This window comes from Nomascus leucogenys, chromosome 18, assembly GCF_006542625.1.
Source record: "Nomascus leucogenys isolate Asia chromosome 18, Asia_NLE_v1, whole genome shotgun sequence".
In the NCBI taxonomy this organism is placed as follows: Eukaryota; Metazoa; Chordata; class Mammalia; order Primates; family Hylobatidae; genus Nomascus; species Nomascus leucogenys.
The window spans coordinates 9,689,756-9,711,325 of NC_044398.1; the positions used below are offsets into that span (position 1 = coordinate 9,689,756).

General features: G+C 38.5%; 1 protein-coding gene across 2 annotated transcripts in view; it reads right to left on the minus strand.

Moving 5' to 3' along the window:
• Positions 1–2,114: 2,114 nt before the first annotated feature.
• Positions 2,115–21,570, minus strand: part of SLC16A9 (solute carrier family 16 member 9) — a 58,715-nt gene continuing 39,259 nt past the window's right edge. For both annotated transcript variants that reach the window (XM_030798601.1, XM_003258244.4), the window contains exons 4-6: positions 17,478–17,573; positions 5,024–5,938; positions 2,115–4,297 (exon numbers count right to left, since the gene is read on the minus strand). In XM_030798601.1, the coding sequence (XP_030654461.1) occupies positions 4,119–4,297; positions 5,024–5,938; positions 17,478–17,573 (1,190 nt within the window). In that variant the 3' untranslated portion in view covers positions 2,115–4,118. The remainder of the gene's footprint in view (positions 4,298–5,023; positions 5,939–17,477; positions 17,574–21,570) is intronic.

A 21,570-nucleotide genomic window follows, 5' to 3' on the forward strand; every position in this document is an offset into this window, starting at 1 on the left:
TAATGTGTCTTGGAGTTGCCCTTCTCGAGGAGTATCTTTGTGGCGTTCTCTGTATTTCCTGAATCTGAATGCTGGCCTGCCTTGCTAGATTGGGGAAGTTCTCCTGGATAATATCTTGCAGAGTGTTTTCCAACTTGGTTCCATTCTCCCCATCATTTTCAGGTACACCAATCAGACGTAGGTTTGGTCTTTTCACATAGTCCCAAATTTCTTGGAGGCTTTGTTCATTTCTTTTTATCCTTTTTTCTCTAAACTTCCCTTCTCTCTTCATTTCATTCATTTCATCTTCCATCAGCGATACCCTTTCTTCCAGTTGATCGCATCTGCTACTGAGGCTTCTGCAATCTTCGCGTAGTTCTCGAAACTTGGCTTTCAGTTCCATCGGCTCCTTGAAGCCCTTCTCTCCATTGGTTATTCTAGTTATCCATTCTTCTAATTTTTTTTCAAAGTTTTTAACTTCTTTGCTGTTGTTTTGAATTTCCTCTCGTAGCTCAGAGTAGTTTGATCGTCTGAAGCCTTCTTCTCTCAACTCATCAAAGTCATCCTCCATCCAGCTTTGTTCCGTTGCTGGTGAGGAACTGCGTTCCTTTGGAGGAGGAGAGGTGCTCTGTTTTTTAGAGTTTCCAGTTTTTTTGGTCTGTTTTTTCCCCATCTTTGTGGTTTTATCTACTTTTTGTCTTTGATGATGGTGATGTACAGATGGGTTTTTGGTGTGGATGTCCTTTCTGTTTGTTAGTTTTCCTTCTACCAGACAGGACCCTCAGCTGCAGGTCTGTTGGAGTTTACTAGAGGTGCACTCCAGAGCCTGTTTGGCTGGGTGTCAGCAGCGGTGGCTGCAGAACAGCGGATTTTCGTGAGACCACAAATTCAGCTGTCTGATAGTTCCTCTGAAAGTTTTGTCTCAGAGAAGTACCGGGTTGAATGAGGTGTCAGTCTGTCCCTACTGGGGGGGTGCCTCCCAGTTAGGCTGCTCAGGGGTGAGGGACCCACTTTAGGAGGCAGTCTGACCGTTCTCAGATCTCCAGCTGCGTGCTGGGAGAACCACTACTCTCTTCAAAGCTGTCAGTCAGACAGGGACATTTAAGTCTGTGGAAGTTCTTGCAGAGTTTTTGTTTGTCTGTGCCCTGCCCCCAGAGGTGGAGCCTACAGAGGCAGGTAGGCCTCCTTGAGCTGTGGTGGGCTCCACCCAGTTCGAGCTTCCTGGCTGCTTTGTTTACCTAAGCAAGCCTGGGCAATGGCGGGCGCCCCTCCCCCAGCCTCGCTGCCGCCTCGCAGCTTGATCTCAGACTGCTGTGCTAGCAATTAGCGAGACTCCGTGGGCATAGGACCCTCTGAGCCAGGTGCGGGACACAATCTCCTAGTGTGCCGTTTTCCAGGCCCGTTGGAAAAGCGCAGTTAGGGTGGGACTGACCCAATATTCCAGGTGCCGTCTGCTTCCCCTTTCTTTGACTAGGAAAGGGAACTCCCTGACCCCTTGCGCTTCCCGAGTGAGTCAATGTCTCGCCCTGCTTCGGCTCGCGCACAGTGCGCTTCACCGACTGTCCTGCACCCACTGTTAGGCACTCCCTAGTGAGATGAAACCGGTACCTCAAGCAGAAATGCAGAAATCACCCGTCTTCTGTGTCGCTGGGGCTGGGAGCTGGAGACCGGAGCTCTTCCTATTCAGCCATCTTGGCTCCACCGGGTTTACTTTAATTTCTACAGAGAGAAATATTTTGCATTTTGATTTTGGAAATTACTTATATTTTTATAATATGTTGTCCATAGTATTATGACAATTATGTTTTAGATTATAAAATGAGGGTCATAATCTCCATCTCACAAGGTTATTATGAGGGTTAAACAACATAAGCTTGAAACATATTAAGAATTCTATAAATTATTATTAAGAATTAAGACCTGCAGAGTACTCTTTACCACAAGAGGTAAAGCTGATATATTAGCTTTTTGGAAGGCAATGGTCAATGTAGCTAAGTATTTTGAATATGCTTTTGTCCAATAACTACGTTCCAGAGTCTGAATTATGCCAGGTAATTTATAGTTTTACATTCAAGTGACATGTCACTGTAATTGGGTGGAGAACTGACTAAGAGGAGAGAAAGCAACCAAACTGATGCAAAACAAAGAAAAATATTTTATTGTAACTTAAAATTCATCCCCTAGATAACAGAAAATGCCCACATTGGATGTTATTTAGTAGACATAGTGAAGATGCCTTTGGACGATTATCAGCATTTATCAACATGAAGATGTCATATCAAAGTCAAACTTTTTCAGGTTATTGGGTTTCCTGAACATAACATTGGCAAAAAGGAACTTTCAACACAACATGTAGTTTAGCTTTTTTTTTTATGTCACTTATTTTATTTACTAACCTTGACAGGGACTAAAGAATGAGGTACAGAAAACTTTCCAGAAGTCTGAGTGTGGTGTAAAAGTCCAAGACATCTTGGAGCTCCATTATTGCATTATTAAGTAGAATGAACTGTAATGAAATTCTCCATACTCCAGGTTTACTACATAGAAAACTACTATTTACCTACCTCACAGAGGTGTTGTGAGGATTCGTGTTTGTAAAGTGCTTCAGGCGCCTTCGAAGAAAGGCAACATACAAGTATAAAATAATCATACATATTTCAAAATAAATGAAAAGATGATTTTGGCACAATGGGAAGGGTGCCTCCTATTTAAAGAACACTTGGCTATTTGTTTATAAAAACCCCTGACCTCTTGGGTTTTAAAAAAATTATTATTTAAAAGAATAAATGTTTTTCCATTGCCAATCTTATAAAAATTCTCAATCCAGGCTGTGTTATCAGAATCACTTGAAGAGCTCAGTAAAATTATAGATGATTGGGCAACAGCCTACACCAGCACAATTAAAAGCTCTATGCATGATACCCAGGCACCTATATTTTCAAAGAGATCTATAGGGAATTCTGATGCATACCAAAGTTTAAAACCCATTTCTTTAGAAAAAAAAATCAATGTATTAAACATTGGAGTTTATCCCCAGGATATTTTTCTTAAGGTTAAATACAACTGAATAAGGGTATTAATTTCTTATTGCCCTTTTCCATTCCCATATCCCATGGAGACTTAGAGCATGCATAGCACACACATACACACACACACACACACACTCACTTTTAGTTCTGCCCTTGAATTAAATTTGATAGTGGTAAAATCTGATAGTAGCAAATAAATGCTTCACCGGGAGGATATGCAAGAACTTGCAGCCCATCCCCACTGTGCCCAAAACAAATGGATGTTTCCCATTTGCCAGAACGGAATGATTGAGAAATGTGTTTCCAATTTGGAAACAGGTGAAATTCGCACTTCCTGGGAAACATCAGCTGAGTGGATGGCCAAGAAACAAAAGTGAGCAAGGTTGGAGTAGAAAGTCTACAGTGACTACTTGTCCATTTGGAGTTCACCCATATCTCAGCAAACACCTTAGGAACTGAAACAGTTTATGCTCAGTGGGTACCAAACAACATGCAAGTACTTCAGTGAGGTAAATAGAATAATGAAAACTGGTGACTGTAGGTTAAAATATCTTTTTTTTAAAAAATGACCAATTTGCTCCACTGCAATTCTTAAGGCTGTTTTAGTCACCACTTTAATTTCCTGGCTGGCTTGAAGTCTTCTGTTTACTAGCAAGTCAAACATAGAGAAGAGAATGATTTATTTCCTAGTGGGCTTCACACATATCTTATCATGCTACTTGCATCACTTTTAAAATAGGAGCGGTCTCTCTAGGTGCCTTGCAGTGGATTAAATGGAGTCAGCAGAGAAATTATACTTCTTTACACAGAGAAAGGCTTCTGAGGCTGGTCAAACTTTTTACAATGTTAAGAACTAGTGAATAACAGCAAAACAGAATAGTTCCATTGATGGTGTGGGGAGGAGAAAGAGAAAAAAATACATAAGATAGGGGTACGCATACACTACATAAAAAATAGGATATGTAAAAAAAAAATAATTCATTCAGAGTCAGCCGTTGTGAAATTTTGCTACGAGAAAATAGTCTTGACTCTAGAAAATTTGCTTGAGAATCAAAAAATATCATTGCTATATAGTATAAAATGGCAAAAATAGTGTCTTCCAATATTCCTCTAAACATTAGAGGCAACTTTGTACAAGAAAGTTGTTGGAGCTGGCTTGGGGAGTTGCTTGTTGCATGTATCCCAAGAGGGCAAGGCTGCCAGCAGCAGAATAAAACCTCCCAGCAGGACGCAGAAGCCACTAAAATAAAATGCAATCTCATAGGTCTGGGTCCAGTCATAAAACCAACCTGAAAAGACAGTAAGAAAAAAAGTAAGTTTCATGGAAATAGTGTGAACATCCATCCCATACCCTAATTATATCAGTTTTATATATAGTTATAATTAGTATATATATTACTCCACTACTTCCAACGTGGTTTACTGGGAGTTAGAAGAAGAGAATCTCTCAAATATTTGGATAAGAATAAGCAGGGAGGCCAGGTGTGGTGGCTCACACCTGTAATCCCAGCACTTTGGGAGGCCAAGGCAGGCAGATCACAAGGTCAGGAGATGGAGACCATCCTGGCTAACACAGTGAAACCCTGTCTCTACCAAAAAAAAAAAAAAAAAATTAGCCGGGCGTGGTGGCAGATGCCTTTAGTCCCAGCTACTCAGGAGGCTGAGGCAGGTGCAATGGCATGAACCCGGAAGGCGGAGCTTGCGGTGAGCCGAGATCACACCACTGCACTCCAGCCTCGGTGACAGTGCGAAACTCCGTCTCAAAAAAAAAAAAAAAAAAAAAAAAGCAGGCATTTTGAGTTTCTCCCAAATAAAGAGTGAACACAAATCCCAGAGCATGCATATTCGCTTTCTCAATTATATCAAAGCAGTCTTGAATAAATCATTACCACGAGATGTTCCATGCAGATTTATTTTGCACAAATCTGTGCTACTATTACAATCTGGACTTCTATATCTGGAGATATGACAAGGAAGAACAGTAAAATGGGATGACTTTAAGATAAATATCTTACCAACGATGGGTGGTCCTAGGCTATTTCCAAGTCCAGCAAAGAACATTAATATCCCATAGGCATGGGCTAATTTTTCAATTCCCACAGTCTTCGTGGTCACATATGGAAAGATGGACCAATTACCAGTAAGAAACCCTAGGATCCCAGAAAGCAACGCCAATGTGACATAGCTTTTGGCAAATGGAATTGCACACAAGGCCAGGCCCATGATGATTAAGGTAGCAACATAAAGATACAAGGTATTAATCCACTTGAAGTCAGCCAGTATCCCTAAAAGCAGTTTACCAACTGCTGTCATAATGCCTATAATGGAAATAAGTGGCATAATAAACTCTTCTTCTTTCACGTTTGAACTTCTTGCTACATCTTCCATAAGTAATGAAGGTGGAAACCCTCCGATGTCAAAGAGTAAGATAGCAATGAAAAGGGCTGAAAATACTTTGTTTTTAAAAAGAGCCACAGTTTCTCCACAGTAGTTTTTATATAATTGCCACTTCCTCTTGGCAAGCTGTTTGCAAAAATATGTCTGTTCTGCAACTTTCTTTTTGTACGTTTCAGGCTCTTTTGTGTGTGTCATTGTGGGGTTTTTATGAAGTAGGCTCTCTTGTTTCCAGTCACCATTGGCTAACGTGATCCTGCATTTTTCCTCACTACTGTAGCTCTTGTCAAGAATGTTTATGTTTTCTTCCAGATTCTTTCCTTTTTCATTGTAAATGGAGTATTTATCTGGTAGATCTTCTGGAGCTATTTTTTTAGGCAAAGGACAATCAGAAGATTGGAGGGGTCTCATCAGACTGCCACAGGCTAATATATTTAAAGCTAAAGCACCCACAATCAGCAAGCATCCATCCAGTCCATAGAACTCAACCAGCATCCTCTGCAGAGCAGCATATATGAAAAGGCCAACGCTTGAACCTAAAAAGGGAACGGGAACTGTTCAACCTCGTAATCTGAGGCTCTTCAGGATTAGAATTTGTAGTATCACAATTCAATTTATGTTTTATACTGGCATTTATATGTAACTTTATATTAAAATCATAGTAAGAAGATAGAAGATAACAATAATATAGCAATACTGATAGAACATTTAAGAATTAGAATTTGCAGCTCAGACACTGTTAAGCACTTTACATTGCACGATCATGTTTAATGCTTTTACTGATCCCGTTGAGTAGGTCCTATTATTATTCCCATTCTAGAGATGAAGTGACCTAGGGCTGGAATGGTTGAGAAATTTGCCATAGATCAAAAATCTGTAAAAAACACAAATAGGATTCACACTCAGTCAGTTTGACCCCAATAGCCCATATTCTTAACAAGTATCATCAGCTGGGCATGGTGGCGCAGGCCTGTAATCCCAGCACTTTGGGAGGCCGAGGTGGCTGGATCACAAGGTCAGGAGTTCGAGACCATCCTGGCCAACATGGTGAAACCCCGTCTCTACTAAAAATACAAAAATTAGCTGGGCATGGTACACACACCCGTAGTCCCAGCTACTTGGGAGGCTGAGGCAGGAGAATTGCTTTAACCCAGGAGGTAGAGGTTGCAGTGAGCCAGGATTGTGCCACTGCACTCCAGCCTGGTGACAGAGTGAGACTCCGTCTCAAACAAGCAAACAAACAAACAAAAAGCCCCCAAAACCAAGTATCATCATGAAACTACTTTCTCTGCAGTTATTATGTGCCAGGCTTCACGCTACATATTTATTCCAGAAAAGTAAATTTTCACATTTTACTTTTTAAAAATAGTATATTGCAGTTTAAGGGTATTTATAATGGCTTGATAGTTCAAATCCATTGCTGAATCACCGGAATGAGTGATTCATCCTTTTCATGCATTAATATAATTATGAGAAAAGTAGAATATTTTAGGGTATTTAAATTACAAAGTATGCTGGTTTATACATCTGGGTAACACTGTGAATAATTCACCTTTTTAGCACTGATCACACTAAACACACAGGGTTGCCAAGTTATGGTAGCCTAATCAATTGGTACTCTTCTCATCTGGTTCTGATTTCAATCTTTAATAAACTGAGCATTTTAAAATGTAAATGTCATTGGGAAATGTCATGTGAAAAATCAGGAAAAAATAGTCTGAAAAGGTTGATCATATGTTTAAAATGGTCAGTATTAAATTACATTATAAACTCATCAGGATGCCAATAGGACCAAGCTCAGAGGCATCACTGATTGCATGGATATGATTGCTATAAAAACCCATCTTATAAAACAATTCTTCCAAATAGCCAAATGGCTCTGCGTTAGAGTTGTAAGAAAATGTTTTCTTTGGGACCTCAGTTGTCCCTTCTTAACATTTTTAAAATTAACCCCTTCATTCCCAAAGGAAAAAAAAACTTTGCATGCAAATATTAATGTTTCATGTTAATGTAATGGCAGCTAAAATAGTATCTTTTGGGACTGCTAAGAGAGTATCTCTTTGCTAACTACTGAGAAGTAATAACAGTAGACAAATGTAATCCTTTCCTTCTCTCATTAAATGTGGCATATACTGTAAAAGTTAAAAATGCTACAGAAAACACACTGACAGAATTAAAAACAGTTGGGTGACCTCATGTACTGCTGGCTGCATTAGTTCCCATTAACCATAAGTTTGTGATTTTTGCCTATTTCTTTGTACAGATTCTAACAAAGTGCCACATCATTAGATACTTAAAAATGCTCTTGGTGTTTTGAAAGTTCTACATTTTCACATAGAACAAATAAATAAACAACTTTCCTATTCTTGCCAACCAAGTTTATCTGTCAACATGATGAAAATCAATTCAACAGATATTCATTGAACACATAAGATAGGAGAGAGTGGGGAAAATCAAATTACACAGTGGAGACTGGTTTCCTCAGCCTTCACCCCACAAGAACATGTGTGTGGTTTAGAAAGATGCAGGATTTTTTTTCCCCCAGGGTACTGAAGAGTAATTTAGAGTTTCCTGGTGGAATTTTGTAAACTACAAAACTGTGATTTTTTAGAATTTTAAGTTCCAGGATACATGTGCAGGACATGCAGGTTTGTTACATAGGCAAATATAGCCATGGTGGTTTGCTGCACCTATCAACCCATTACCTAGGAATTAAGCCCTGCACGCAATAGCTAAAACTGTAATTTTTAATCTTTAAAAAGAGCATCCTAATTTTAAAATAATCATTGTAAAGGGTTAAGTGAAATAAAACACTAATTATGCTTCCATGCATGTTATACATTATTACAAAGAGAGAAAATATTAAATGGTGTTCAGGGAACATGAAGCAGTGAGAAATACAGCCACGCTTTAACTCACTAATACCAGGGGTCAATAACTTCTGGAAAGGATCAGAGAGTAAATATTTAAGGCATAGAGGGTGTACAATCTCTGTCGCAAATACTCAACTCTGCCCTTGAAGCATGAAACCAGCCAGAGATAATCCATAAAAAAAGAGCATGGCTTTGTTATAATAAAATTTTATTTATGCACACTGAAATGTAAATTGCACATAGTTTTCACATATTATGAATATTCTTCTTTTGATTTTTTCAATCACTTAAAAATGCAAAAACCAATTGTAGCTTGTTAATCATACACAAACCAGCAGTAGGCCAGATTTGGCCCATGGGCATTTGTGGACCAACCCCTGTTCACTATAGAGGAAGATCGCTTCCCCCAAACCTTCATTTCATGCCCACATTCCTTTCTTTCAACTAGGTCACAATATTTCAAGTGTTTTGATGCGGGGTTTCTTTTTAATTTTTAAAGAACTCTGCTGTGACTTTTGTTTTGCTTATCATATCTTTGACTGAAGGTGGATTCATACTTCTCCCTAATTTCCCTTCACCTAGCTCCCTGTGAGTTGAAACTGAAAACTCCTTTAAATCTTGACTGTCCATAGTTGCTTCATTTTTTATTTAGTGTGCTATGGACCAGGCCCCTGTGCCCTCCTCTCAAGCCTGAGTGAAAAGCAAGATCATCTGTCACAGCATGCAATTCCCAACACCTTCAACACAAATACATTTGGACATTAGGGAAACCTAGGTCAGAATTATAACTGCTAACACTTGAGAGCCCCTGTCATGTGCCTTACGCATATATCCCTTTCATATGTCCAATAACCCAATGTGATGGGTACTATTTGTAAATCAAAAATAAAATTCTAAGCCACCCAGCCAGCTGATGGACCCTCCCCTTGGCCAAGGGTATTCTGAAGTAAACTTGAAAAACTAGTTCAGGCCATGATAAGGTCAGGGGGATGGGGGCTGGACATGCCTCATTATACTCTCCCCTCTTTGGAATTCAGACACAGCTGACCAGTATTAACATTAAAACAGGCACCTTAAGACTGATAGAACAGACTCTTTAAGTCTGATAAAAAATGCTCCCTTCTATGGATTCTATCTGCATAATGGGAACCTTGGTCTCCACAACCCCTTGTCTTAACCCAGACATTCCCTTGTATTGATCCTAGATGTTTAGACAGTAACTTAATCCTTTCAATTTACTGCCACTTAAAAAATTCTTGAATCCACCTACAACCTGGAAGCCCTTGTTTCCAGTTGTCTTGCCTTTCCAGACCAAGCCAATGTACAACTTACATACATTGATTGATGTCTTATGTCTGCCTAAAATGTATAAAATCAAGTTTAGCCTGACCACCTGAGACAGAGTCTCGTGGGACTGTGTCACAGGCCATTTGTTACTCATAAAAATTCAAATATTTTAAAGAATTTGACTCTTTTCATCAACATACTATTATCCCAGTTTGCAATTCTGAAACGGAGGCACAGAACAGTTAAGTAACTTGTCTAACACCAGATAGCTAGTGAGTGACAGCAGAGGATTCAAAACTAAACAGTGTGGATCCAGAGTTGTGCTTCTAACTTGATGTCATCCTGCCTCTACAGAAAACATAGTACAGGTGGACCACTTCAGCTGCACCTACTCCTCCCACATTGGAAGATCTCAGTTTGCAACTGCATTCACTCTGGATTCCATCTTCTGTTTGATCCCTTCCCCAGACACTTACCAGCCTTACTTGGACCTGTTTCACTCTTCAGGTGTTATTCTTAAAAAAACCTGACCTTCCAGGGTTACCCACCTACCAGCAAGAGGCATATGTAAATTTACAACTTCTGATAACTTGGCAACTGTGTGTCCTAAAAAACTCAGGAAATGTTGGCCACATAAATTTTGATAAGAACCGTACATAACTTTAAAAAATTCATCTGAAAACTGAAAAACCACTTTTATATGTCCAGAATGCTTTTATATTTAAAAATTATATTTTATATTTTCCCCCTCAGTGATCATGTCTTGATTACTAAAGGAATAACAAGAGTAAACAGCTTGTCATTTGGATACGCACGTAGGCCATTGAGAGGTATTGAGAAACCTGTACTTTAGAAAAATTGTAAGTTCCACACTACAAGGAGGTGGAGACATGATCAGCATCAGTCTTTCTGACAGTGGCCTTAGGGATGTTCATTTTCCTTCCTTTTCTCCTCTCTTTTTCAGGGATAAGGTGCTTTCTAGAAGCACTTTCTTTTTCTTTTAGCAATGTCTTCACCAGCATGTGACTCTCAATTTACTGGGCCCATAGGCTTTCTTTTCATATGTTATGTTGGACATAGAATGCCCGCAATTTAGATATCTTAGACACTTTTGAAAGCCACTCCCGCTCTCTAGATTCCTCCTCTCTGGGCAGGATATCTCTGAAAGAAAGGCAGCAGCCCCAGGCAAGGGATTATAGATAAAACTCCCATCCCCCTGGGACAGAGCATGTGGGGGAAGGGGCAGCTGTGGGCGCAGCTTCAGCAGACTTAGACATTTCTGCTTTCCAGCTCTAAAGAGAGCAGCAGATCTCCCAGCACAGCGCTCGAGCTCTGGTAAGGGACAGACTGCCTTCTCATGTGGGTCCCTGACTCCCATGCCTCCTGACTGGGAAACGTCTCCTAGCAGGGATAGAGAGACACCTCATACAAGAGAGCTCCAGCTGACATTTGGCAGGTGCCCCACTGGGATGAAGCTTCCAGAGGAAGGAGCAGGCAGCAATTTTTGCTGTTCTCTAGCCTCTGCTGGTGATACCCACGCAAACAGGGTCTGAAGTAGACCCCCAGCAAACTCCAGCAGAACTGCAGAAGAGGGTCCTGTTAGAAGGAATACTAACAAACAGAAAGTGATAGCATCAACATCAGCAAAAGCAAAAACTCCATCCAAAGGTCACCAACGGGAAAGACCAAAGGTAAATAAATCCACGAAGATGAGGAAAAATCAGCACAAAAAAGCTGAAAATTCCAAAAACCAGAATGCCTCTTTTCCTCCAAAGGATCACAACTCTTTGCCAGCAAAGGAACAAAATTGGATGAAGAATGAGTTTGATGAATTGACAGAAGTAGGCTATAGAAGGTGGGTAATAGCAAACTCCTCCGAGCTAAAGGAGCATGTTTTAACCCAATGCAAGGAAACTAAGGAGCTTAAAAAAAGGTTAGAGTAATTGCTAACTAGAATAACCAGTTTAGAGAAGAACATAAATGACCTGATGAAGCTGAAAAACACAGCATGAGAACTTCGTGAAGCATACACAAGTATCAATAGCCGAATCGATCAAGTGGAAGAAAGGATATCAGAGATTGAAGATCAACTTAATGAAATAAAGTATGAAGACAAGATTAGAGAAAAAAGAATAAAAAGGAAGAAACAAAGCCTCCAGGAAATATGGGACTATATGAAAAGACCTAATCTACATTTGATTGGTGTACTTGAAAGTGATGGGGAGAATGGAACCAAGTTGGAAAACACACTTCAGGATATTATCAAGGAGAACTTCCCCAACCTAGCAAGACAGGCCAACATTCAAATTCAGGAAATACAGGGAACCACACAAAGATACTCCTTGAGAAGGGCAACCCTAAGACACATAATTATGAGATTCACCAAGGTTGAAATGAAGGAAAAAATGTTAAGGGCAGCCAGAGAGAAAGGTTGGGTTACCCACAAAGGGAAGCCCATCAGACTAAAAATGGATCTCTCTGTAGAGACCTTAGAAGCCAGAAGAGAGTGGGGGCCAATATTCAACATTCTTAAAGAAAAGAATTTTCCACCCAGAATTTTATATCCAGCCAAACTAAGCTTCATAAGTGAAGGAGAAATAAAATTATTTACAAAGAAGCAAATGCTGAGAGATTCTGTCACCACCAGTCCTGCCTTACAAGAGCTCCTGAAGCAAGTACTAAATATAGAAAGAAACGACCAGTACCAGCCACTGCAAAAACATACCAAAATGTAAAGACCATCGACACTATGAAGAAACTGCATCAACTAATGGGCAAAATAACCAGCTAGCATCATAATGACAGGATCAAATTCACACATAACAATATTAACCTTAAATGTAAATGGGCTAGATGCCCTAATTAAAAGACACAGACTGGCAAATTGGATAAAGAGTCAAGATCCATCAGTGTACTATATTCAGGAGACCCATCTCATGTGCAAAGACACCCATAGGCTCAAAATAAAGGGATGGAGGAAGATTTACCAAGCAAATGGAAAGCAAAAAAAAAGTAGGGGTTGCAATCCTAGTCTCTGATAAAACAGACTTTAAAGAAACAAAGATCAAAAAAGACAAAGAAGGGCATTATATAATGGTAAAGGGATCAATGCTAACAATCCTAAATATATATGCACCCAATACAGGTGCACCCATATTCATAAAGCAAGTTCTTAGAGACTTATAAGGAGACTTAGACTCTCACACAATAATAGTGGGAGGTTTTAACATCCCACTGTCAATACTGGACAGATCAATGAGACAGAAAATTAACAAGGATATTCAGGACTTGAACTCAGCTCTGGACCAAGCAGACCTAATTGACATCAACAGAACTCTACACCCCAAATCAACAGAATATACATTCTTCTCAGCATCACACAGCACTTATTCTGAAATAGACCACATAATTCGAAGTAAAACACTCCTCAGCAAATGGAAAGGAACAGAAATCATAACAAACAGTCTCTCAGACCACAGTGCAATCAAATTAGAACTCAGAATTAAGAAACTCACTGAAAACCGCACAACTACATGGAAACTGAACAACCTGCTTCTGAATGACTACTGAGTAAATAACAAAATTAAGGCAGAAATAAATAAGTTCTTTGAAACCAAAGAGAACAAAGACAAAATGTACCAGAATCTCTGGGACACAGCAAAAGCAATGTTTACAGGGAAATGTATAGCACGAAATGCCCACAGGAGAAAGCGGGAAATACCTAAAATTGACACCCTAACATCTCAGTTTAAAGAACTGGAGAAGCAAGAGCAAACAAATTCAAAAGCTAGCATAAGACAAGAAATAACTAAGATCAGAGCACAACTGAAGGAGATAGAGACATGAAAAATCCCTCAAAAAAATCAATGAATCCAGGAGCTGGTTTTTTGAAAAAATTAACAAAATAGATAGACCACTAGCCAGACTAATAAATAAGAAAAGAGAGAAGAATCAAATAGACACAATAAAAAATGATAAAGGGGAGATCACCACTGATCACACAGAAATACAAATCCCATCAGAGAATACTATAAACACCTCTACACAAGTAAACTGGAAAATCTAGAATAAATGGATAAATTCCTGGACACATACACCCTCCCAAGACTAAACCAGGAAGAAGTTGAATTTCTGAATAGACCAATAACAAGCTCTGAAATTGAGGCAGTAATTAATAGCCTACCAACCAAAAAAAAAATGCCCACGACCAGGTGGATTCACAGCCAAATTCTAACAGAGGTACAAAGAAGAGCTGGCAGCATTCCTTCTAAAACTATTCCAAACAATAGAAAAACAGGGACTCCTCCCTAACTCATTTTATGAGGCCAGCATCATCCTGATACCAAAACCTGGCAGATACACAACAAAAAGAGAAAATTTCAGGCCAATATCCCTGATGAACATTGATGAGAATTTCCTCAATAAAATACTGGCAAACCAAATCCAGCGGCACATTAAAAAGCTTATCCGCCACGATCAAGTTGGCTTCATCCCTGGGATGCAAGGCTGGTTCAACATAACGCAAAATCAATAAACGTAATCCATCACATAAACAGAACCAATGACAAAAACCAAATGATTATCTCAGTAGATGCAGAAAAGGCCTTCAATAAAATTCAACACCCCTTCATGCTAAAAACTCTCAATAACCTAGGTATTGATGGAACATATCTCAAAATAATAAGAGCTATTTATGACAAACCGACAGCCAATATTACACTGAATGGGCAAAAGCTGGAAGCATTCCCTTTGAAAACCAACACAAGACAAGGATACCCTCTCTCACCACTCCTATTCATCATAGTATTGGAAGTCCTTGCCAGGTCAATCAGGCAAGAGACAGAAATAAAGTGTATTCAAATAGGAAGAGAGGGAGGAAATCAAATTATCTCTGTTTGCAGGTGACATGATTGTATATTTAGAAAACCCCATTGTCTCAGCCCAAAATCTCCTTAAGCTGATAAGCAACTTCAGCAAAGTCTCAGGACACAAAATCAATGGCAAAAATCACAAGCATTCCTATACATCAATAATAGAGAGCCAAATCATGAGTGAACTCCCACTCACATGCTACATAGAGAATAAAAGACCTAGAAATGCAACTTACAAGGGATGTGAAGGACCTCTTCAAGGAGAACTAAGAACCACTGCTCAAGGAAATAAGAGAGTACACAAACAAATGAAAAAACCTTCCATGCTGATGCATAGGAAGAATCAGTATCATGAAAATGGCCATACTGCCCAAGGTAATTTATTGATTCAATGCTATTCCCATCAAGCTACCATTGACTTTCTTCACAGAATTGGAAAAAACTACTTTAAATTTCATATGGAAGCAAAAAAGAGCCCGTATAGCCAAGACAATTCTAAGCAAAAGGAACAAAGCTGAAGGCTTTACACTACCTGACTTCGAACTATACTACAAGGCTACAGTGACAAAAACAGCATGGTACTGGTACCAAAACAGAGGCCTCAGAAATAACACCACACATATACAACCATCTGATCTTTGACAAATCTGACAAAAACAAGCAATGGGGAAAGGATTCCCTATTGCTTTAATAGGAATAGCCAGGAATAAATAGCCTGGGAAAACAGGCTAGCCATGTGCAGAAAACTGAAACTGGACCCCTTCCTTACACTTTATATAAAAATTAACTCAAGATGGATTAAAGATTTAAATATAAGACCTAAAACCATAAAAACCCTAGAAGAAAACCTAGGCAATACCATTCAGGACATAGTCATGGGCAAAGACTTCATGTCTAAAACACCAAAAGCAATGACAACAAAAGCCAGAATAGACAAATGGGATCTAATTAAACTAAAGAGCTTCTGCACAGCAAAAGAAACTATCATCAGAGTGAACAGGCAACCTACAGAATGGGAGAAAATTTTTGCAATCTATCCATCTGATAAAAGGCTAATATCCAGAATCTACATGGAACATAAACAAATTTACAAGAAAAAAAACAAACAACCCCATCAAAAAGTGGCAAAGGATATGAACAGACAATTTTCAAAAGAAGACATCTGGCCAGGCACAGTGGCTCACGCCTGTAATCCCAACATTTTAGGAGGCTGAGGCAGGCAGATCACAAGGTCAGGAGTTCAAGACCTCCATGGCCAACGTAGGGAAACCCTGTCTCTACTAAAAATACAAAAATTAGCCAGGCGTGGTGGCAGGCACCTGTAATCCCAGCTACTCAGGAGGCTGAGGCAGGAGAATCACTTGAAACTGGAAGGTGGAGGTTGCAGTGAGCCGAGATTGTGCCACTGCACTCCAGCCTAGGCAAAAGAGCGAAAGTCCATCTCAAAAAAAAAAAAAAAGAAAAGAAAAGAAAAAAAGAAGACATTTATCCAGCCAACAAACATATGAAAAAAAAACTCATCATCACTGGTCATTAGAGAAATGCAAATCAAAACCACAATGAGATACAATCTCATGCCAGTTAGAATGGCAATCATTAAAAAGTCAGGAAACAACAGATGCTAGAGAGGATGTAGAGAAATAGGAATGCTTTTACACTTCAGTCATTGTGGAAGACAGTGTGGGAATTCTCAAGGATCTAGAACTAGAAATACCATTTGACCCAGCAATCCCATTACTGCGTATATACCCCAAGGATTATAAATCATTCTACTATAAAGACACATGCACATGTATGTTTATTGCAGCACTATTCACAATATTAAAGACTTGGAACCAACCCAAATGTCCATCAATGTTAGACTGGATAAAGAAAATGTGGCATGTATAGGCCAGGCACGGCGGCTCACACCTGTAATCCCAGCACTTTCGGAGGCCGAGGGGGGCGGATCACCTGAGGTCAGGAGCTCGAGATCAGCCTGACCAACATGAAGAAACCCCATCTCTACTAAAAATACAAAAAATTAGCTGGGCGTGGTGGCATGTGCCTATGATTCCAGCTACTTGGGAGGCTGAGACAGGAGAATCACTTGAACCCGGGAGGCAGAGGTTGTGGTGAGCCAAGATGGTGCCATTACACTCCAGCCTGGGCAACAAGAGCGCAACTCCATCTCAAAAAAAAAAAAAAAAAGAAAGAAAGAAAGAAAATGTGGCACATACACTCCACGGAATACTATGCAGCCATAAAAAAGAATGAGTTCATGTCCTTTGCAGGGACATGAGTGAAGTTGGAAACCATCATTCTCAGCAAACTAACGCAGGAACAGAAAACCAAATACCACATGTTCTCACTGATAAGTGGGAATTGAACAATGAGAACATATGGGCACAGGGAGGGGAACATCACACACTGGGGCCTGCCGGTGGGTGGGGGGCTACGGGAGGGATAGCATTAGGAGAAATACCTAATGTAGATAATGGGTTGATGGGTGCAGCAAACCACCGTGGCACATGTATACCTATGTAACAAAACTGCATGTTCTGTACATGTAACCCAGAACTTAAAATATAATAATAATAAATAATAAATAACGAGACGGTTTACTCTGGACTTTCAGGAAGGAAACACAATGGCAGGAAAAAATAGCCTTTTAAGAGATATCATAAAGACAACTTTTCAAGTTTTAGGGTCATTTAAATTTAAGTTTCTAAAATTGCTTTGACAATCATAGGTGTCCATGTAAAAATTTATTAATGTTATACTAAATATCAGTTTACCATTTTAGAAGAGCTATATACTTTAGAAAACATCCCATATAAGACATAAAAATTTATAATGTAAAATGTAAAAAAAAAAGAAAAGAAAAGAAAGCCACTGCCATATTTATGGTGTAAAATAAACTTTCCTTCCAGAAGTAAAGAAATTATTTTGCTACCTGATTGGTAGCTGGGTAATGGTTGGTTAAACATGTCTGTGCTTGGTAACTTTTTACTTTGTTTAGAAGACTGAATGGTGACAATACTGTACTCATTTTGAAAATATACCTGTTGAAATCAGGCCAAGCGCTAGGCCTCGGCGATCATCAAAATACTGGCATGTAATGGTCACTGTTGCAGTGTATAATAAACCACATCCAAGACCTAAGCATGAGAAGACATTGCACAAATTAAGACACTGCATTACTTCAATGCAAGAGAAAAAAGGAAAAACAAGTATGTCCAATAAGACATTCCATTACTCACTGGCTAAAACTGTTACAAGTACAGACTCCTAGATTCCTTCCATGTGTGTAGCCCCAATAGATACCATTGGGCAGCCTCATTTTTCACCCCACACCCACCTTAAGATCAGGGTCAAGTAAAAAATCATCCAATTTCTAAAGCATGAATGAATAATGCCAATGTAAATTAAGACATTATGGAGAAAGAAAGAAAATGGCTAAATTCACATACCAGATAGTAAATTTGATCAAGTTTGCCCCTTAGAGATCTATGCCTCTTCCAAGTCCTTGCCCCCAGCTCAGTGTTCTTCCTCTTCTAAGTCCTCTAAACAACTTTTAAAATACACTTGATCACTCAAAGCTATTTTGTTGGAGTTTAGCCTGCACAACCCAGTCTGCAACACGAAGGCCCTGTGGGGTTCTCATATCATGTCACCACAGTGAAATTTATATCTGTAAGTCTTCATCTTTTAGAGGTGCATATTACCTTATTTAGAAGTAAAATGTAGTAATGCCTTTACTTTAAAATACTTTCACCAAAAAAAGGAAGCACATACAACAAAATACTAACAACTATTGGTGAGCATATGGTTGTCTGCTATATTATTCTCCACTTTTCTGTAAATTTGAAATTATTCTATAATTAACAACAAAAAAATGTTACAACTAAATTTCTCTTCCTGAATCCAAAGGGTAATATTTATCTCCAGATCATCTCCAAGGCTCTCATTTGTTTGCTTAATATTTTCTTCCTTTTTAAGAATCTGGCAACCCCAGTTTGTTTTTCATATAATTCTCCGTTGGCCCTCAGTCATTTACTTTATGCCTTTCTTCTACAACATTATCTGTTCTTGAGGATCACTCTAAAAACAACACATAAGCCATAGTCTAACAACTGAATTTTAACTATGTCCTATTATGTGAATTATTAAGGTCATTTTCATTACTTAAAATAGCTATCTGGACTATGTTTTAAAAGAATACATGAGTTTAACAAATACACTGCATAAACATTTTAGGAAATCAGCACTTAACCCATGACTCAGATGATTATCCATGATTGCACACAGAGTCTTATTAATGAAATGAGAGAGATTAAAACAATTAGACTTTAAATAACCCTTTAAAAATAGAATGCCCTTTCATGTCATTTATGGGGCAAAAATACTCTCAAAATCTAAGACATGAGTTGGATTAATTTATATAGTTGTCATTACTACACAGAGGACACTTCAAAACATGAAATAAGAACTGTTTCTAACCAATCAATTTTGTGAAGCCAAAAAGTGTCACCCTTAACTAAGACTATTTCTGAAAGCCTTTGGAGGCGGCTTTATTGTAAATAATGCAAGCAAATTTACATTTGCATTATTCATTCATGCTTTCTGTGGTTTCGTTGCCAGAGCTGTGTCAAAGGTTAAGCATCGAAGACATGAAAAAAAGACATTTCAGATTACTAAGTGTCAATGCCAAAAAAGTTGAAACAGCAACTTTTAAACTTTAAATCTTATACTAAAATGAATTTTTAAAAATGATTTAAAGGCCTTAGGTGATCAGATAGGATTACCTCACTTTTTTTTTAATATAGCAGAAATCTGAAATGCATCTACTTTAAATTTGTCAGAAAGCAAAAGGTGAGGCCAGGCATGGTGGCTCATGTCTGTAGTCCCAGCAGTTTGGGAGGCTGAGGTGGGAGGATCACTTGAGGTCAGGAGTTTGAGATGAGCCTGGCCAACATGGCGAAATCCCATCTGTACTAAAAATACAAAAAATTAGCCAGGCACCCAATGGTGTGCACCTGTGGTCTCAACTACTCAGGAGGCTGAGGCAAAAGAATCACTTGAACCCTGGAGGCGGAGGTTGCAGCAAGCTGAGATGGTGCCATTGCACTCCAACCTAGGCAACAGAGCGAGACTCTGTCTCAAAAAAAAAAAAAGAAAGAAAGAAAGAAAGAAAGAAAAGAAAGCAAAAGGTGGCATGATTCCTCTCTTCATCTGCATCAGGACAACCTTAAACCAGCAGTTGTTACAGAGAAGTCTGTGTACCTACAGTCCCTAAGATCTTTCATGAAGTTAGTCAAGTCAAAACTATTTTTATAATAATACTGAGATGTTCTCTGCTTTTTTCACTATGTTCACATTTATGCTGATGGTGCAAAAGAGATGGTGAATAAAACTGCAAAAAGCCTACCACAAACTAAGGTATTCCTAAGGAACTTGACACTTCATAGGCTTCACAACCACACCCTCACAGTCAAAACAAACACATTTGTTTTCAATGCTTCACCTGAATTACAATAATTGCTGCAAAGATAAGCACTTAAGTAATTGTTTTATAGCTAGCTGAAATAACCACTTTTAAAATATAACATCATTTCATTTGAAACAATGTCTGACAGACAAACTACGTTTATTTAACTTTGGGTGTCTGGCTGATATTTTCTTGGAAATGAACCAATGCTGGGAAACAACTGACAGTAATTGTTACCAATGATAAAATTGATATTTTTCAGCAAAAAAAAAAAACCCAGAATTTTGGAAAACTTGTATCTGTCACCATGCATTTGACAGCTTTCCAATCCATAAAGATTTCTAATGAGCTTTTTGGTAATATTAAGCAAAGTGATGTTTTACAATGAAATGTGTTAATAAATATTTTTAAGTTCTTGCATAACTCAGCAAATTGATATTTTTCAAATAGCCAGTGCATGAAGCTACAAAATTAAGTTTGAATAAAGATCTATTCAAAGCACAAAATAAACAAATGGATTTACTATAACAGAGTATGAAAAGTATACTGATATGGTATCAGGTTCCTCATTGCAATTAATCCTTAGGAAACTATCACTTAACAAATTTCGGTAGAGGAATATCTATGTTTACCTGAAAAGACTCTTAAACACTCTTCTGTTTTCTAATTACACCTTTGTATGAGACTAGATTTTCTTCATATACTTCAATCAAGAAGCATATTGTAACATATTGAGTACAGAAGTAGATAGGAGAATACAGCTATCTTCTATGAAACCAGACATTAAAGAGATTTGCAAACATGTAAGACAATGGCACTCTTCTCACCAAATTTTGTTTTGCTTTGGAAAACAGTTATTTTTCATAATAAATATGATATTTATGTTAACATCTACTGGATTTGTTATCTTGAAATGAATAGCTAAACAAATATTTTTAAATGTCTTATCTCTTAATACAGTACATTTTAATAGACTAAATCTAAGTATAATCCTCATAATCAAAAGTTTCTTGGTGTCCTAAATAGAAGAATGTAAAGGGTTCCAAGATTAAACAGTTTGGAAACCACTGCCTTAAAGCATTCCTTGGCCTCCAACCAGTTTGGATCAGACCCCTACCAGTGAAAAAATTCTATGTACCAACCTCCAGTAAAAGTATAACAATTTTAAAATTAAATACTTGTACTACTGACAATTCACAGCATCAGTATTAGTAAGGTATAGTTGTTTCCCTTTCTTTAAATGGTGAAAACTAAATATATTTACATGTTGTAACATTTCTTTTCCACACTTTACCTTCCATTTCACACACTGGAGACACAACTTCAGAGGCCTCTTTCCCCTCATCTCCTCTCTTCAGACCAGACATCAAGCTCTTTATCACACCCACAGCCTAAATTGTCAACCTCAGTCTCTCTCTGCACTAACACTGCCTCAGTTCACCACCTCCTCATCTTTTTTTTTTTTTTTTATCTCATCTAAGTCCTCCTAATAGCTGTCTCAACCTTCAGTACTTTTCCCACCAATCTGTCTTCTAAACTGTTGTCATACAGTTCTCATCATATCATACTACTGCAATAAAGACCACATAAAACTGTTAGCATCTGGCCTCTGTTACACACCATGCTTTGACATATTTGCAACTCCTCACACCATCTGTGCATTCCTT